Genomic DNA, 19,671 nt, shown 5'->3' on the forward strand with positions numbered 1-19,671 from the left:
CTCCTCCCGCCTCCAGAGCTCCAACACCAGAGAGGCATTCTCACTCCCGCAGAAACAACAACAACATCATCATCACGTTGGAACACGGCGTCTTGTGCTCAAGCCCCCCCCCCCCCCCGTCTAATGGCCGTAACATATGTTCATCTTCCCTCGCATCAAACCTTGTTAAATATCGGCCGGCGCGGGTTCTCGTGGGAGCACTTTCACGCACCCCACTCGGTGTTGCATCACCGAGTGCTAAAGCTGTATCATTGTTCTGCCCCCTGAAGGTTGTACTTTTTTTTTTTTTTTTTTTAAAGTCTTATTATAGCGCGTGAGAAACAACGGCTCCTCTTGCACCATTCTGTCTTCGCGCCAGTATGTCAGAAACCACAACCTCCTGACAACGAGGACAACACCGTTTTGTGGAAAAGATAAGAATCGAATAATGGAGCGACAGGCGGTACAAACAGTGCCACTACTTGAGTTCTTTTACTTAATCATTGCCAACATTATTTTTTTTAAAGCTCATTTCTCATAAAGCGCTTCCCGAATCCTGTGGCTGGAGAATGAGTGGATTGTTTCTGGCCTTGCTGTAATTGCGTTGATGTGTCCTTCGGCAAGATAATGAATCCCAAATCGATCCCGGAGGAACAGTCGTTGCGTTTGGCTGTGCGTGTGAATAATAAAGAGCTGCGAGCAGATATGGTAGCCTGCTCCATCTCACCCTTCACAGAAGAAGAGACTGCTACAGCCAGTAGATTAAAAAAAACAAACAAAAAAACACAAACACATTTTCTAGATCTATTCTGTTTTTTTCTCAACAAGGCGTTTTCCTTCAATAACTATTGCTCACTGGCCATTTTCTCTTTTTGGACCATTAGAGATGGTTGTGTGTGAAAATCCACAATCAAATCAAATCAACAATTTGTTGAATAGTTACACCAGCCGGCCTGGCACAAAGAACTATGGCATTGTCAAAGTCGCTTTTCTCCCCCATTCTGTTGCCGGCTTTGAACTTCCTCTTCACCAAACTCTACATGCTCTTAACTGCATCGAGATGCTGCCACAAGATGATACGTTCTAATTTTAGATTTACACGCGGTATGTGCTAAATTGCTAACTGAGGCACTAAAACATCTGCTGCGACTGCAACTAAAGGTCACGTTTTTCTTTCTGTGACTAAAAACTACTGAGCATGTCTGCACTGTGCTCAGCTTTCAGACTTTGTCGCCTGCGCCTCGAGACGTGTTTGAAAGTCAGGAGTAGCTGGGTTTATCAGTATAACCAATGGTCACACCTTTAGAGCAAATTCCATTTTCAGCAGACATACAGACTCAATTCTTCAGCCACACGACAAAAGAACCTTAAAGGAGATGTCATAATTCTTGAGTTATATTCTTCTTTAGAAACGGGGTAACAGTAGTTGTGGAGGTAGAGTTGGTCGGTGTCCTTGAGCAAGAGACATTTGCCACGTATATGAGTTAGTGTTTGTTGGTGGTCAGTGGCCCAGCTGTGGCCATTAGTGTGGTATTTGCAGGGTACAACACAAAATTATATATATGTATATGTATATATGTATATATATATATATACATGTATATATATATATATATATATATGTACGTACATGTATATATATATATATACATACATATACATATATGTACATATATACATATACATATATGTACATATATATATATATATATATACATATGTACATATATACATATGTACATATACATATATGTACATATATACATATATATATATACATATATACATATACATATATGTACATATATACATATATATATATACATACATACATACATATATACATACATATACATACATACATACATACATACATACATATATATATATTTTTTACAATTTCAGACGAAAGATGACAGACGCACACAAAGACAAAATATTTTATTGTGACAAATTTAGCAAAAAATTATTTTTGCCACTTGCATCCATTGAAATTTGCAAATGAAATCAAACTCCAGTGAAATACAGTGAAATAGCACTCACGTGTTTACCCGTATTTGTTCCAATATGCAAAATGCAGTACAGCATTTTTTGTTATTTTGATATGAAAATATTTGGCTGGAAGTCTTTTTTTTTTTTTAAATCAGGGCTTGAGTGCCAAACGTCAGTGTGACCTCCAAAGAGGACATTTATAGTTTGTGACTAGATCAGGATGATAAGATTTTCAGCATGCCTCCTGAGGATGTGAGTGGATATTAGGATATTCATGGTCTTCAGAGTCTAGTAAGAAGGGAAAAAACCTAAATTAGTCTTTGAGTGCTTCCTCTGCATGTGTCCTCTGGATGCACCACTAAAATAAGCACCTGCAGACAACAGAGGTGTGTACTATTTTTGTCACATTCTTTTAGCCTGATGTCTTGGCAAATTAAAATTATAAAACAAGTATCAAAACAAACAAAGTTGCAATGGAACAGAATATCACACTACAGTTAACTCAGTATTACTCGCTAATTAGATTAGCAACTTTTGTAGCTTGTTCACGCTGTCTACATCAATAATGTCATTAACAGCCTTTTATTAAACAATAAAACTAAAAAATACTAATCAAAACAACAGCTAATAAACAGACTTATACTTACGGCTTGTGCTTCCAACTCCTCAACATGGTCCTGTGTTTATGGCGCAGCTTCGTCCATTAGCATTAGCTTAGCCGTGTATCTCGCGTTGTACGTTTGCTCAGATGATGAAACATTGCTCCATTTTTTTTGTTTCTCCCGGCAAAGCAGAAGGAAAGAAACTCGATCTACTTGTTTTTGCTTTAACTGGAAAAATGGAGAATGCTTTCCGACACACCCACAGAAATTCTAATTTAAAAAACCAGGATGTGCTGCCCGGAAGGTCTCGAATGTGATGTGGAGTGCAGGCATCTTTTGATGCAAAAATCTGTTCAGGCCAGAAAAAACACCTTCCAACTTAGCTTACAGAGGCAGTCAGGACTGCCTGCAAAGGCTCATTCCATGTTAGAAAACATCATAGTTTCACGTTTGCTCTCTTAAAAAAAACCCCAAAAAAACAAAACAGGGACAACAACAAAAATATGCATTTTTGTTTGAAAGAAGGAAATTGTGAGTGCGATAAGAGAAACCGATGCCAACGACACAAACGTCTGGAACAGGGCTGCGTAAACTACGGCCCGAGGTTTAATCCGGCCCTCCGAACTTCGAGAAATTTTAACAGTAATTTCAATAAAGAGCTAAATACCACAGGGCTTTAAAGACACATATTTTGTTGTAATGCTTTCGTTCATTTTCAGGTGAGATTGAAACACATGTTTTCGACATATTCCATGACATATTTTTTCCTCCTATGACGTGGGCCACCAAAACACTCCATCCATCTGCTCCGGCCCCTCTGTCAAACCTATTGTGGCCCACCAGTCAAAAAGTTTACCACCACTGGTCTAGAACCACCTTATGATAAAGCCTTTCAGCTCCGACTTACTGCATTCACCAGGGGTGACGGCAGCGACTGTTGGGAGCACATCCCCGTCAGCAGCACATCTGTGCAGAGGGCATTAAACGAATTTGGCGACATAATCAGTTTGTCATTGCGTACCTGAGGAGAAGAGTACAGCAGACCTGTCACTTCATGCTGCACTACTGCCGCATTCCCTGGAATATCCCTGGCCAGCACTGGCACCCCCAAATCCATGGCCTGTGGCGACGTACACATGTCACAAATCACAAGCCAGCCACATTAAAACAAGGAAAACATTGTGTGACAGTTCGGGACAAAAGCTTTGAGATCTCTGAGATGCGTCTCCGTCGAGGTCTCTGCTTCTGAGTCCATTAGCTTCAGTCGCTAAGGTAACACTCGGTGTCAGTTAATGCCCTCAGTGAGGTTGCAAAGTGAAACATGCCAACGCACTAATCAGATGTTAAGCCCACTGTGGATTGTCTTACTCGACTGCGTTTAAAAGAGATTAGTGGGTTTACAGGTTCCGCTCGCTCAGAAACAGGAAGTGGAGGGGCGGTCTCTAGGATGACACGGGAACATTTTCGTTTGCATTTGGCAACAGTATGACTCCTTCCTTCTTCTTTATGATGATCATGATGATGATGATTATTATTAAAAATATATATATTTTTGGGGTGGCGGGGGTGGGGGGGTGCACTAATAACACTTTTTTTTTTTTCAGAATGAGGAGAGTACGATTACTTGCATTGTAGTACTCATCAATACATTACTGATTACTTAATAGGGCCATTACATATTATAGAATTAATTTTTTTTACACGGATGTTATTTGAACAACATTCCTCGGCATGTTTTTTCTAGAACATGGGGTGACTGTCAAAAGTTTCACTGCAGAGTAAACACAAATTTAACAAAAATGCCATAAACATACAGTACATATACGACTGGTATCAGTGTCGTGGTATTAGCACGTATTTTATACGAGTACAAGTAGAGTACTCAACCCCGGTATCGGTACCAATACCTGATATTGGTATTGGTGCCAATACCTAATACTGGTATCGGTACCAATACTCGATACTGGTATCGGTACCAATACTCAATAGTGGTATCGGTATCCGTGCATCCCTAATCATTATTAGTAGAAGTAGTAGTAGTTTTTATTCTATCTTTTTTATCTTTATCTTATTTATTGTTATATTTATTGTTGATGGTGCTGCTGCGATTGGCCCACATAACATTGATACTGTTGCTGTCTTGTGTAGCTATTGCTGCTCTAACAACACAAATGTCCCCCTTGAGAGATCAATTGAGTTTATTTCATTCTATTCTAATTTTTATTTTTATGCGGCCAAGTTCATGAGAAATAAAAGGACACGCTTGTGCGGAAAAAGTCCGGCAGATGTTTACCTCCAAGATGGCCGCCGACATACCCTCGGAGACGGAGCTGTTGACCAGGGCGAAGCACCTTCTCACGGCAGCGTGCAGCTCCTGCTGGCTCCTCTCCTGGGCCAGGAAGACCCCCGCCGTCCTGCCAAGGCAGCGGCAGCGCTTAGTTCGGCGTGATTCACGGCTCACGGAGGCGTGAGTGACGCTGAGGGGCAGCGACAGGCTCGCGGCCACAAAACACGAGACGGGAGCAGGTAAGAGCCCGAGTAACCGGAGACGGCAGGACGGCCGCTGCAAAGACGGCCGTTGTGGTAAGAAGCCCGGGGCGGAGAAGTGAGAGATCAGCTACGACTGGAGAGTGGGAGGGCCGTGGAGAAAACAAACAAACAAAAAACCCCTAAATCTAAATCTTGGCTCTCCCCCTCAGACTTTCCTTCTGTTCGCATTATGTCAGTGAAAGTGTAAGATACATGGGCTTATCCGCTGCTGTGCGGCGCCTGGGATAAACTTTTCAGAGGAGCGAAAAAAAAAAAGAAAAAAAAAATCACTCTTAGTATCGCTTTGCGAGATGACGATGATGATGTTAATGATGAGGATAAGATAATAATAATACAAAAAGACCTACCTTTGAACAACGGCTTCAACTTCACAAGTGAGTACAGGGTCGATCTAAGGCAGAGGGGACATGTCGGCGCATTAGAGAGAGAAAGGGTTTTTTTTTTTTTTTCTTTCCTGCCTTCTCACGCTTTGTTTTTCAGCCTGCGACTCCATCAGGAGGCTGAGATAAACAATGACACAATTAATAATTTCTATCGTGAGGAAATCAATCTCTGAAAATCCTGCATTTTCAAAGATTTGGGTCAGAGACGGGGTGGGTGGCCAATCTGATTAATTGCAGCGCGGGATTTGCGTGCATTAGCCTGGCCATAGGAAAAGTCACGGTGCTGCAATTTAGGTCAAAGATGCTGCGAAGCAAAGCCGCTACTCTCTCCCACCGCCTCCGACTCGCTGCCTTCTATACATTCCTAAAGGGGTCCCGCCGCAATGCACTCGCTCGTTGAAATCAAAGGGAACCAAAGTGGGAATATTTTTGGTATCCCGCTGTAATCTGGGATTTAGCAGACTAGTGTAAAAGCCAGCAGGGGACAGCTAATGGTATAGGCTTCGCCTTTCAACAAAACCCAGGAGGTTTCAGCGCTGCGCCCACATTCTGTGTCGCCCCTCCGGGGTGAACGCACAGGAGATCCTGCGGGACGAACAGGAGGGAGACGAGTGCCCCCCCCCATCCCGCCCTCCAATCCCCTCCCCCTCCCGCTCCACGCGCCTCCCGTTTTGTCCTTGCGTTTCTCTTGAAACTCCACCGTCACTTTGAGGGAGTCTTACTTCTACATGACGAAAAATACAAAGTAGTTTTTCTTTTTTCTTTTCTCGCCGAAGGGCCTGAAACAGCCCAGTTTCAGAGGACTGAAATGTGTCATCGGCTGACTGACCTGAATTGGTTTATAATGACAGATGCTGTGCAGCAGCAGCCCCCTTAGCTTGTCCACAAAGTCAAGTTCCTCATCTCGATCATCTTAGATTTTTACCTTCGCTTAGGAGAAGAAGACGAAGACTGTAGCTCTCATTAAGAGCAAATGTTGTGGTCATGGAAATATGTTTTTTATTTTCTATAGAAAAACATTTCTTTTCTTTTTTTTATCTTAAGGACACAGATTTCCATTTCAAAGACAAACAAACAAAATGTGATTCACGGGAGTTGAGATGAATCACATGTCTGCGCTTCCACTGAACCGCCTCATCAAACGACAACAAAGCGGAGCTGCGCGGCGATGGCGGCGACGACGCTGTGAAGAAGCCCCTGGCCATGTCTAATTGAGCAGCTTCTGAGCGGGACTAAAGCAGAACATACCTTCTGCCTGACACTGCTCTTTGAAAGAAGGGAACCAAAGCAACTGTACGGCGCTGCGAAAATCAAAGCAAGTCAGAAGAAGAGGAGAAGACAAACACACACACACACACACACAGAAATCAGTGACAGACTGGTAAAGAGAGAGAGAGAGAGAGAGAGAGAGGTGTTAGAAACACTGAGGCGGCTGCTGACTGCACGGAGCGTCGCACCCTGAGCTATTCACACGATACAAACTGCCTTATAACAGCTTGTTTTGAAATGGAACCATTTCAATTTTAAAGTGAAAGTCGAAGCACCTGCCTCTGACGTGACACTAGAGAGGAGCCAATGATTCTTGATCTTTTTAATAGGCAAGGGAGGGAGAGAAAAAAAAAAGTCTATCTACAGCTTGATTCATCTTTAAAACTGCCCTCCCCTCATGAATCCAAGAGTCATATATCTGCTCAGGGATAACACACAGGTCAGAGGCGTCATGGTGCTAAAAACAGCTCCGGCTCGGATTTATGCCTGCGCACTTACGGATGCACGGCCATCCATGTGCATTAAAAAGTGTTAGCTTTCGCACAGGTCACTGGCCATGAGGTCCGTTGCACGGTGTCAGTGATGCATCAGCACGTAAAGCAGTCGGGGCTGCCGGACACAGACAGAAACGGTGCCGACGTGGCAGCCCCGGACTGGAATTTCCCCACAGCGCTAATGCTAGTTAAACAGCCAATGGCAGCGCGCCTGCCGTTTCCAATTAGCGGACACTTGAAGTCCCGGAGATAGTTTCTCAGCAATTTCAGCAGCGCAGGAAGTCCCGTTACGCAGGGCGACGGTGGTAAGGAAAATCTACATAATGACTGTGTGCCTACCTTTGGTCCAATTATGATGAACACGTTGAGCGGATTCTCACAATGCCACTCTGGAAGACACCACATCAACACAGCATGCGTTTAGTTTCCAGGCGCTACATTGCCTGGTACGACTTCATTCCAAGATAAGCAGTTCACTGCTACACTAAAAAAAAACAAAAACAAAAAACAACATGAGATGAAAAGGTTTTAGAGGGCGGCCACTGATGTTTACAAACGGAATATGTTTACCACCACTGGGTGCACGAGATGATGAAAATAAACTGTGCACGGGCGCGCGACTCTTGGAAAGGCCTAGATTATCAGTCAAAAGCCACAGATTGCACCTTCCCATAAATTTTCAATTAGCTCAAACTCGGATGCCACTTCATTCCGAATTGATGATGACACTGCTACTGCCACCACCACTGGGCGTCGGGGGGGCTGAGCAATTTGGGGTTTTACCTGATGCAAATGTTTAACAGGATGAAAACATGGCAACAAGATACAAACTCAGACTGCTTGGCAGTGGCCTACTTGCTGCGGCGCCTCACTTTGTGCCTCTTTACGAGCAGTAACCATGCAGGATAATTGGTAAAACTGCATCTGAGCAAAGCATGCTGTGAATAATAACACCTTCCCTGTTTGCCTTTGCGGTCTCTCGCTAGAAAGGGATCTACATTAGTGCTTAAATGGAAATATTCAGACAAAACAATTTCATCTTTAGACCGCACAATTGTGCGACACAAAAGCGGCGTAATCATCCGCCGAGTCTGTTGCGACTCCAGAAAATCTTATTATTCAAAGAAAACTAAATCGTATTTTGGTCAATATTTACATCACAGAACCTTGCGGGCAGAACTGTTTTTCTTGCCACGTGTGTTCACACGTGTTGCACCTTGCGGCGTCGGCTAACTGGCTAAGTTTGTAAGCCTGCTCCCAAGAGCAGAGGTGGGAAGTATTACAGTACAAATACTTTGTTACTTTACTTAAACAGATTTCTCAGGCATTTGTACTTGACTTGAGTATTTATTTCCCTGATGACTTTTTACTTTTATATTCATTATATTTGTACACAAATATATGTACTTTCTACTTCTTATATTAGTAAAAAACATGCTGTTGCTTTTTTGTTTTAAAGATACAAACTCTGTTCATAGTAATTCACTTATTATCATAGTTGTTGTTGCTTCAAGTGCAGTTTAGGACTATGCTGATGTGCAGTTTAATAGAAAAGTGATATTTTAGAGGGAGATTATTTTAGAGTGCCTCGGCTTTAGGGTCATGGTTCAGTACAGAGAAAAAGATCAGTTATGCTATTAAAGGTGTAAACATCCAATAATGTCTCCTTAATCATAACTACTAGTGATTGTGCTGCAGTTGAAAATGAAAAAGAAAAATAGTATCGAGTATGTTTCACTTATGGAAAAAAAAGTTACTTTTTACTTCAGTAAATTTCAGAACCTGTACTTTCTTACTTAAACTTGAGTAAAGTAGTCGAATCATTACTTTTTCTGGAGTTTTTTTTTTCTCCTACACAAGTGTATATACTTTTATTTAAGTACAGAGTGTAAATACTTCTGGCCAAGAGTCATTGATACTGCCTGCCACACTTCCTCAGACAAACTCATTCAGTAGTACTTACTAATACTAATACTTACTAATACTTACTAATACTTACTAGTAAATAACAAGTGAATAGTATAAGTAAAATAATTCAGTAGTAAGTAAAGACCAAGATGTCTCTGTGACTTCTATTAGCAACTCTGTTTCTATACAGTAGCAAGCGAGCTAGATAACAAGGTCACGATGATAATATGGCCGAGTCCAAGTCCATCATGTCTCGGCATCAAACCACTCCTCCATAATGGATGTGCTCCAATGCCAAACAAGGTCTGCCTCGCGTGGAGTCCGTTTCTCGTGCTCAAGGTGAAATGCACCTGTGCAGCCGCCGTTACGCTTTTTTTTTCTATGTCTTCTCTTCTCCTCACTCACGCAAAGCGTCCGGCAGAATAAAAAAGGAGTGATGGCACAGAGTTTCCATGCAGTCAAGTAAAAATTAGCAATTAAATTGGCTGCCAACGTGTTTCGTAATCAAAGCCGCGCCATTCCAGAATCCATGGGTGAAGGTGGGCTGCACCAGGGGCAAGTTTTTGCTACTTTATTTCAGGTCCGACACAGAGAGACGAAGAACCATCCACATGTGCTGACAACTATTGGTGATTATCCTTCACCGTCTTTCGCCGAATCTTTAAACATTCACATAGCAGTAGGACGGAACTCGCGCAGAGACTGAACTCCAAATTATACTCTTTTTTTAAAAAAAGGGTAAGTGACTAATATTTGGAGATTTTAAGAAGAAACAGCGACATGAAGTGGTTACATTATAAATTACAGCGCTCACCATCGCACCCTCCCTCTCCCGAGCTCGCCAGTGAACTACATTGGCCTGCGCACACAAACCTGGATACCTCGTCCACCTTCTTCTTTGTTGGTTTATTTGAGGATGTGAGTGTTCACCCTAAATACGAAACATCTTGCACCTTAGAAATATGGCGGTCCAAGATGGCAGCTAACAGCTAAGCATGATTTACGTATATTCTTATACATAAATAAGAACCGTTCTAAGGGTGGGAAAACCAAATTACTTTTATTGTACTAAGTATACACTTTTATTAATGAATTTATGGACAGTATATTAAACTTTTACCAAGATAAAAAATTATAAATTAGGCCAAATATTGCACACTGGGGCTTTAAATCGTCTGCCTTCTCGATAAAATACAGAGCATTTGTATTTTCCCTATTAGCTCCACCGAAGACGCCTTTCAGATGAGAGCTTTCCCACGACTCCGAAGTGCTCTCAAAAAATGGCAATTTTTTTTTTTTTCCTAGCATAAATTAGCACAAGATGCATGTCTGGTCTCAAGACGTTATTCTAAATGAAGGGTTTCAAACACTGGAAAGAGAATGGATCATTTATGAAAATGCCCCGGAAATGAGTTGAAGATACTGCTTCATTCAAGACACACTTACTTTATAATTTCAGATTTCTACTTTACTCATCCTTTCCACCAAAGCAGAATGGAATCTTACCCGAGAAGACCTGCAGCAGATAGAGGGGATCCTTCACTCTCCTGAGGCCGCAGACCAACAGGAAGACGCGCAGATCATCGACACGCTCGCAGCTCACACCTGGGCAGAAGCCAGAGGAAGAGAAAGACAGTGCCACAACTTTAAAGCACTGCATAATGAACATCCAGGCTGCACCAGCATATAATGAGAGCAATACATCAACCAAGGTCATGAAGGAAATGAGACAGGAGTGACTAATGTGCTTGCACAATTCTCTGATCACAGTTGTGACACTCACCAGGGAAATAGTCTGCTGAAACCACTGGGAGGTCGCAGCCTAATCAGAGTCGGATACAGCATCACTGCGACTAAGGCAATGTGTTTAGGCTCCAAATTAAAGTCACATCTCACATCACGATAACGACACCTAACGTTTTTTTGGAACCGTGTGTAATTTAGAGATAGATTTTCAACCAGGAAATGAGGACAGAGGAAAAAGTGAGGCTGCAGGTTGGTTGAAAAATGACTAACTATGCTGCCTGCCAGACCAAACAAGTGTAGTGTTAAGACTGTTTAAATACTGTTCACACCGCCATGAAAATGTTAGTGACAATAAAGATGAAGAAAGCTATGGCGTAGCGATACAGTGTACACTTTGTTCATACATAACCATCCCAATCAGGGCTGAGAAATGTGTAGATAACCGTTGAAGGAATAGCCAGACGCGTTGCAGGCGACTTTTCGCTAATTTCTCAAAAAGTGACAGCGTGACAACTTTAATGTGAGTTTAAAGTGGAACGAGTGCAGCGGCATCTGCAATCCAGGAAATTATTTGAGAACTGAAAAAACCAACCGACTGATGGAAGTACAAATTCAAAACCTCCAGGTGGCCACTCCAATGAAATGAGACGTCGCGAGAGGGAGAAGAGAACAGAGGATGCAGATGACAGGGCTGGATGGAAGCTCATGATTTGCAATAGCGGCCCCTGCAGGGAAGAGGCGAAAGGAAAAGAAGAGGAAGACGCAGCTAACTTACTCTCCCCTATGCCATGATTATCACATCAAACTTGCAGACCGCACCAGACCCTACTTATGTGAAAAAAAGAAAAAAAGAAATCGATTCATGTCAAGGTAGTTAACACTGAAAATTTAGTGTAGTACTATTTGCACCATCAAATACTGTTGAGTGCGTGAGCCCACAGCTAGTGGACTCCTGGCCACGCCAACACATTCTAATCAAGTGGTAGTTTTGCGATGTGTGTTTGGTTTATCTGTGTGATGTTGTTTGGTGCCTTTAACATTTGTTCACCCTTTAACACTTGCTACAAGACAAAGAAGAGGCTGCTGCAAAAATTGCAATCTTGGACGGGCAAAACAACAGGATGCGAGAGGTTGACACCATGCTCAACTTGAATTTTCATTCAGGAGTAAGTGTAAGCAAGTGCAAGTCCTTCTTTCTTTATTTTATTTTAGAGTTTGCTTCTGATGTCACACTGCTTTGAGCCTTATACAGATAAGAAACTGATAGAAATTGAATGAGCTTGAACTTTAAATATTTTATATTGACAGCAGTTTCAGACAAAAAGGAAATCGAAATTAAAAGATTTGGCTTATTAACATTTTACATCACATTCTTAAGTTCTCCAAAAACTTTTCTGGTTTTGTTTTTGGGTGGTTGTTTTTGAAATCACATCTGAGGAAGATCATGCTACTTAATTTTCTTGAACCTGAAAATGGCAAGTAACTCTTCAACATGTTCACAATCTTATCAGCTGAAAATGTTTTTGTTACTTGATTTATAAGCACATCTATTATGTTTTATCTTGATTGTGGATTCTGATGGATTAGAATTAGAGTTAGCATGCATAAAGTAGAAATTTGGCTTTAGTGTGGAAGAGAAGCTGCACTGACCACCACTACCAAGTTTTGAGGTAATCCTACTGAAATTTAAACTATTTATTGTTTTACATACAGTATGTGTATGTACGTATGTACATGTGTACATAATTTAAGCAACCCTCAATGTTCCTCTGACTGATCCTGCCAGAATGTTATTTTCTTTCTTTTCTTTTGTAACCTAGATGCAACTGTGTTAATATTACACACTGCCCTCACGGCCACGGCCCATACAGACAGCTAGCGGTTGCACTCGGACTTTACTAGCCTAGTACATACACTGCGACGAGCATAGATTTAAAATTCCATTGATTTTTATTTTGGCAGCAGATTGCATAAGATTCTTGATTCAGCTTAGTACGGAAATACAGTTTCCCTTCTTCTTTATATTTTTTGTGTTTATATATAATAGGAAAAGTGTTCTAAACACCCTCCTGATATTTCTTTTGGATTCATTTAACTTAATTCAACAAAATGCATGTCATAAGTGGGTCTGGATGCACTGTTTTGGAAGAAATAATAATTATAAATTAAAAATTGCAAATCACAACGCATTTAATCAATGTAAATCACTATACATTAAAGAAAGTCAAAGATTAATCTTGATATAATATATATATATATATACATACATATATATATATAAATATATATATACATATATATATATATACATATATATACATATGTATGTATGTATGTGTGTGTATATGTATATATATATATATATATATATATATATATATGTATATATATATATGTATGTATGTATGTATGTGTGTGTGTGTGTATATGTATATATATATATATATATGTATATATGTATATGTATATATATATATATATATATATATATATATATATATATATATATATATATATATATATATATATATGTATATATACATATATATATGTATACACAAATAAAACAACACACATACATACATATGTATGTATTGAAACTTTATATTATGTCTCATTATTTGTGTTATGATATGTTACAAAAATCCTAAAATGTAATCTATGATCCTAAACGCCAGCGACCCAAAATATCACATTTTGGAATAGTACAATGAGTATTGCTGTTTGAAAGGTGGAAAAGAAAGAATTCCCTATTATTATCAAGGGTATCAGTTACCTACTAAGAAATCCACATTTTGAAAATTAATACCGGAGACAAATACAAGCACGTGCTGAAAGCGTGCCGACAGTGGAGCGAAATCCCCTGCTGTCAGATAAGTCCAGATCAGGAGGCAGAGGCTGCTCTTCTAATGCTATTAAAGAGAATCTTAAAATGACAGCGTGGAGTCCAGGCAATGACCCTGATCCTAGGAGCCGACTGTCAAATAATCTCTTCATCTGCGTGATGTCTCCAACTTCCCCACAATGATTCACAGGATGAAGAAAGTAGTTAAAAAAAAAAAAAGAAAGAAAGAAAGAAAGCGAGCTTTGGCAAGGGTAAACAAACATGTCATTACCTAAAAGCGCCCGCTGGAAAATGACAGAGAGTGGCTTGAATTATACCTGAGCGGAGAGACCTGCTATAAAACGTAAAGAGAAAACAATCCATCCTTTCTAAGGGTAGACAAAAGACGTAGTACAAATAATCCTTTGTGCCCGCTGCAATCTCCTCCAATCTCGTATGAAAGGCTCAGTTTGTTTGTTCGCCTTTGATTTCACAAGGGCATTTCAAACAATCACCTTGCGCTTTAATCAGTATGCGTGTGTGCGTGCATGCGCGAGCCGACATAAGGGAGTGGAAATCAATTTAAGCACCTATAACTGGCAATTATCGGGAAATATTTCAGTGGTGTACAGATACCGCAGTGTGCCACGCAATAAAAAGACGGGTATCATAATGATATCTCATCAGACCAAAGTTTGACTTATGGTGGTGTTTCCAAAATAGCAAAGTTGAAAAGGTCGTTGATGATTTAAACGTTGTAACATGATTTAAATGCTAATTAAATATTTCCTTCATTAAATAACGTTTGAACTCTTAAAATATGTCTGCTGCTTCTTTGGACGGACGTTTCTGATGAGGCCGCCAGTGTGTGTGTGTGTGTGTGTGTGTGTGTGTGTGTGTGTGTGCAGGAAATGGATGTTGCTCAAAAGGCAGTTATTTAAAACTGGATTTGCCGTCTCGACACTGCAATGTGAATTTTGAGAAAAATGAGCTGCCTTGCGCACATCAACGTCCAGATGAAAAGGTCTGTGAAGTGTGCGTCTCGTCGTTTTTCGTAAGAGGGACAACTTAAAAGCTTCTTTTTGGGTTTTTTTTTTTCTTTCCACTGTTGCCTTCAGGGGGGCGCCACAGCAAATCAACAGCTTCGGTTCGGCCTCATCCTCTGCATTCTTAATAGACTACTCCTTTTTCACCCTCTGTTCGATGGGGAGTAAAGACACAGAGTGAGATTTAGGAAGAAGGGTTCGCTAAGGAAAACAAAGAGATTAATCTGGCACTGACAGGCTTAGGGCGGCATCAGACAGGGCACAGTTCTTTGTTTTGTTTTTTTTCAACCAGTAAGATGAAAGTGCATTTCTTAAGCATTGTGGGCAAGTGTCTTGTTTAGGTCCATACAAATGAATGGAAGCAAGGTTGAGCCACTGTTTTCCTCTGGAGAACTGGCGGTCGGTAAAAAAAAAAAAAAGAAAGCATGACGATGAGGGAAAATTTATTGAGAGAAAGAAAATTAAAGAATGTACTGCAGGACCAGTCAGGGCTGGATTAATCTCTCGTGTACCTTTCCAAACCCTTCTCTCTGAATATGCAAGTGAGATAGTTGATAGTTCATAAATGAAAGCACATGCAGTGACAGGAGGCCATTTGCTCAGATGCATGACATAAAGAGTCAGTAAATACCGGATAAAATGACGGCTGATACTTCATTTACTTGCAGTCTTCACTAAGCGGCAATGAGCTGAGAAAAAAATGTAATACGGTGTAATGCAGCATGGGTTGGCAGTTAGTCGTGCTCGCAGCCTGTCTTTTTTTGTTGTTGTTGGCAGAATCACTGGGTCAATTATTCCTGCAAAATTTCATCTGTGAGCAATTTCTATTTATATTTGGATGTCCTGCAGTGCAACTTCTAAAGAAAGCCGGGGGCGCTGTTGGGGAGGTGGGGGGTAGGGGGGCGCAGCAGGTCCTGCAGTCATGGGGCCCCCAAAGGATGCCATTATCAAACATGTATGTTTAGCGCAGTATCTATGAAATATCGTAATTTTTTTTTTTGTCCATAAGCTCCCAACGAGGGGTCTCTACATGCACTGTTGCTTGAGCGCTAGCGTTGTCTTCAACATGTTTGCAAGCAATGGCAAAACATGCAAGCTGATGTGTCAAGTGCTTTGTTTACTATAGAACAGACGTTATGTATGGCACAACAGAAAGAGATTTGTAGACCACCACAAAATCTCACTTAACCTTGATGACCTAAAATTAGGCATTTTAACGAAGTACATATTCTGTTGTTTTATCAATTCGGAAAGAAAACAATCACACACATCCAAGTCATTCCAAATGTCCTTATACACACATGCCTGCACTCTGAATTTGCCATCTCAGATACTTCCTTCTCAATTGATGGTGTTAAATAGGTGCTATGTCCTGCTGTTTAAACTGTGAGATGGACCGTAACAACTCTTTAACTTTGAAGGCAGCTGATGACCAGCAGGAGGGTCAACACTGAGGGTCTCGCTCTCGTCAGGAGCATGGCCTTCTCATCAGGTTCCTCCTCAACATCATTCACTGTCTCAGATGCATTCTCCTTTAGTTTCATGGTAAAGCAGATTCGATGTCATCACCTCATTGACAGACCACCATTCTTCAGAAGTCATCTCCGGCTTAGAGCGAGCACATAGCATGGAGAAAAATGGTTCAAAACAAACAAACAAAAAAAAACTAGACAAAAGTTAAGATCTATATTTCATGTCCACAAATTGAATACCTTTGCTGACAACATTACAAAAACATGAGACGATAACGACCCTCAAACCCGCTGAACCTGAGGCCATTTCCAGCAAGATGGACAAGGTTACAATAGACCCCCGCTTGCTTCTCCTCATCCTCCAGTGATTCAGAGCTTTGCTGTCGACTACACAGCACCGCTCTCTACATATCCCTTTAACCCTGCCATGCGGGGCACGCAGCGGGGGGGGACACCAGCAATGTGGCGCAACTATTTTTCATGCGCCGAAAGCTCTGTGGTCCAAAACCAAAGGGAACAGGACTCGGGAAAGATAAGAGATACACGCGCAGCGTGGCCATGCGTCTTGGGTGTGGTGGAAAGTGGTGGCACTTCAGTGTTCACAGGCAGAGGTCTTTCTTCTATTTGCCACTGAAAGACCGAACTTACTTATATCATTACACTAAAATGCAAAATGTGTGTAAGCTCAGTGCGGAAATGTGCGAGCAGACTTACTGAGGTCCAAATGTGCATAGCGACTTTAGAATTTTCATAATGAAAAAATGTAATTATTTTAACACAAATGGGTAAATACTGGAACAGGTAAAAAGAAATAGCTTAATTTAGAACGCATTTGGATTTTCCAAAACATACAAGTGCTAATACGCAATATTCATAATTGTCAGGCATAAGGTAATACAAAAATCATATGTGAAACCCTAGTTGTGTAACTTCTTCTGGGGTAGAACGTCACATCACACGGAATAGTCACGTCTACATGTTAGTGGATGTGAATCTCTGCCTCTTCCTCCACTTATTGGACCACCCGCCCTGGCAAGAAAGAAGCAACTGCCTCAACGGTAAGCGAATGCACCGCACGTTCAAGAAAATACATGCAAATGGCATGAAACACGCTCTAAAAGAATGCTAGCTAAAATGATATGCACTGCCGCCTCAAATCAAGAAGGTTGTGGGTTCGATGCCGGGCCTGGGGGTTCTTGTGTGTGGAGTTTGCATGTTCTCTCTGTGTCTGCGTGGGTTTTCTCGGGTACGTACATGTGAGGCGAATTTGGAACTTTAAATTGTCCGTAGGTGTGAGTGTGAATGGGTTTTATGTCTTCTGCCAAATGACAGCTGGATTAGGCTCTAGCAGACCCTGAGGGTAGGAGGAAGCGGGTTTAGAAGATGGATGGATGGGTGGATGTTTCCAAGGGGACAACTATTAGTGACGGACTGGCATCCAACACAGAACTCTACTAAAATTAGTGGTTTACTTCTTTGGATGAATAAAATTACACATAAAGTATTTACATGTCATAGGAAGGTCAGTCATTGATTGTGGTCTGGGTGGAAACAGGTTATGGTAGTTCTGGAACCAAATGGCATCCCTCCGAATGTAGGGTTATAGCCACCGTCGGCATGTCCAACATGTTCACTTGACATTCACACGCTTGCGGCATTATTATTTATTATTAATATTATTGCATTTGCTGTTGTTTTTTTATGCTGCTCTCTGCTGAGGCAATCACTCTGCTGTCAAACAGTAACAAGCTGGACGAGCTGGCCAAGAGAGGGGTCAGTGGTCGGGGGACATGGGTGGTCGGTCACGGGGCACTGTGGAGGCAGTGCTGCAGGGGGTGCATGGGGAGGACGGTGCAAGCCGTCCTCAGTAAAACCAGGCTCCCACCGCATGTGACTCTGTCTGCTCAGAGGAGCAATAGATCTGATCGTCTCCGCTCGATGAGCTGCAGGACCGAGTGCTTTCAGAGACCCTTTATTCCTGCTGCAATCAGATTTTACAATGCGCATTGTTCACATAAATGTGACAGTTTTTTTTTTTGGCTTGGATTACACATTCTCATTCTTATAGTGTGTTCCATGTCCATTGTCTGTCACCATTATGCTACTGAATGACACTTTGTTTCCCTGTGTGCAGATTAATAAAGCATCTTCAATTCAATGATCATTTAACACTTTTCATCTCCTCTGTCTAGTCCTGCCTCAGTCTTGCGCTGCCTGGTAAGAGAAACGCTGCCGTCCAGTTTTTTTTTTCTTTCATTTTGTTCTTCTTATTTAAGTTTTGTTTGTTTGTTTGATAAACAGATTATTTTAACAGTAATTAAATGAACTCAGTGTGCGTTGCACTAGCTCTCTGTTAGGGTTGGGGTGAGGTGGGTCAAGAAATATAACAGCAACCTAACTTGTACGCATTGCGTTGCATTTATAAAAAAAGGCCAAACCAACAATTTGAACTGATGAATCTTTCGAAAGTGGAAAATTCCTTTCTTTGTTTGCTTCATCTTACCCTGCCTTAGAAAATAGGCGGTCATGTACCTACTTGGACATATATATTTGTCTATGTCTATACTGCAGATAGACATAGACAAATATATATGTTAAACATTTTTTGGCAATGTGCTGTGGAAAGTGAAGAATAGCTAATGCACGTCACACTCATGTGGATTTATGTGCGCATGTTAATTAGCCATGCTAATTCCCTTCACGTGCTGTCCTGATGCTGTCCAGGGTTCATGTAAGAAAGAGCCTTTACTCTGAATACAGGCTTCAGATTCCGCCTGGCTGCTGAATGATGACGTCTGATAGTACAACTCATCAATACGGCACTGGCAAACTAACTCTCCTTCCTGCTGTCGTGTCTCTCGGCGGATGAATAGATCAACATGTTTGCTCGTTAGCGTTCACAATTAATAGCTCATCTTGAAACAAACCAACATTGCCATTGGAATTCAAGTTGAGGTTATTTTCCTGCATTCCAAGGCACGGGACACATTAGAAATATCCCCTTGTATCGCTGTGTGTTCCTGTCGCTTCCTTAAAGCGCGGAGAGCCTCAGCCAGGCTGTGGTTGTGGTGTTGCTTTGTTTGCCGGCGTGACAGAAACAGAGCCTTTGGTCAACAAAGCGGCAGAAAAGAACAAATAAAAAACAAAAAAACAACTGCTTTTCAGCAGTTCGACGGGAAGATATCTAATGACAAGTGGGTGTCCACACGGGCACATGTACACGCACACAGTCAGAGAGAGTGAACTAGGAGGGAGAGGAATAAACAAGGAGAACAAGCTCGGCGGCTTGAAATCCAGGCGCTAACTTTCTCCTGTGACAGCCGCGTTGCGAGTAACGAGCCCGGATTGGACGCTAACAACGCTGACACGCTGCGCGCTACCCCTGCCGCTGTTTGCGCACGCTGAC

General features: G+C 41.5%; 1 protein-coding gene and 1 long non-coding RNA gene across 4 annotated transcripts in view; both read right to left on the bottom strand.

Moving 5' to 3' along the window:
• glt1d1 (glycosyltransferase 1 domain containing 1) overlaps positions 1 to 19,671 on the bottom strand; it is a 121,441-nt gene that overhangs the window by 94,263 nt on the left and 7,507 nt on the right. For 2 of the 3 annotated variants that reach the window (XR_012929072.1, XM_076047225.1), the window contains exon 7: positions 10,684 to 10,782. Coding sequence is in view for 2 of the 3 variants with exons in the window: in XM_076047225.1 (XP_075903340.1) it covers positions 10,684 to 10,782 (99 nt within the window). In the remaining variant the exon portion in view is untranslated. Of the gene's footprint in view, positions 1 to 3,594; positions 3,694 to 4,866; positions 4,988 to 5,470; positions 5,515 to 7,608; positions 7,659 to 10,683; positions 10,783 to 19,671 lie in introns of all 3 variants that reach the window. The other variant, XM_076047224.1, reaches the window with a different exon arrangement.
• LOC142902138 (uncharacterized) lies at positions 1,906 to 3,441 on the bottom strand. Its single transcript, XR_012929054.1, has 2 exons — positions 2,619 to 3,441; positions 1,906 to 2,259 (listed from the first exon to the last, which is right to left on the bottom strand). It is a non-coding gene; the product is annotated as an uncharacterized LOC142902138 (long non-coding RNA).

This window comes from Nelusetta ayraudi, unplaced genomic scaffold, assembly GCF_046127955.1.
Source record: "Nelusetta ayraudi isolate G7.1 ecotype Tasmania unplaced genomic scaffold, CSIRO-AGI_Nayr_v1 ptg000092l, whole genome shotgun sequence".
NCBI lineage: Eukaryota > Metazoa > Chordata > Actinopteri > Tetraodontiformes > Monacanthidae > Nelusetta > Nelusetta ayraudi.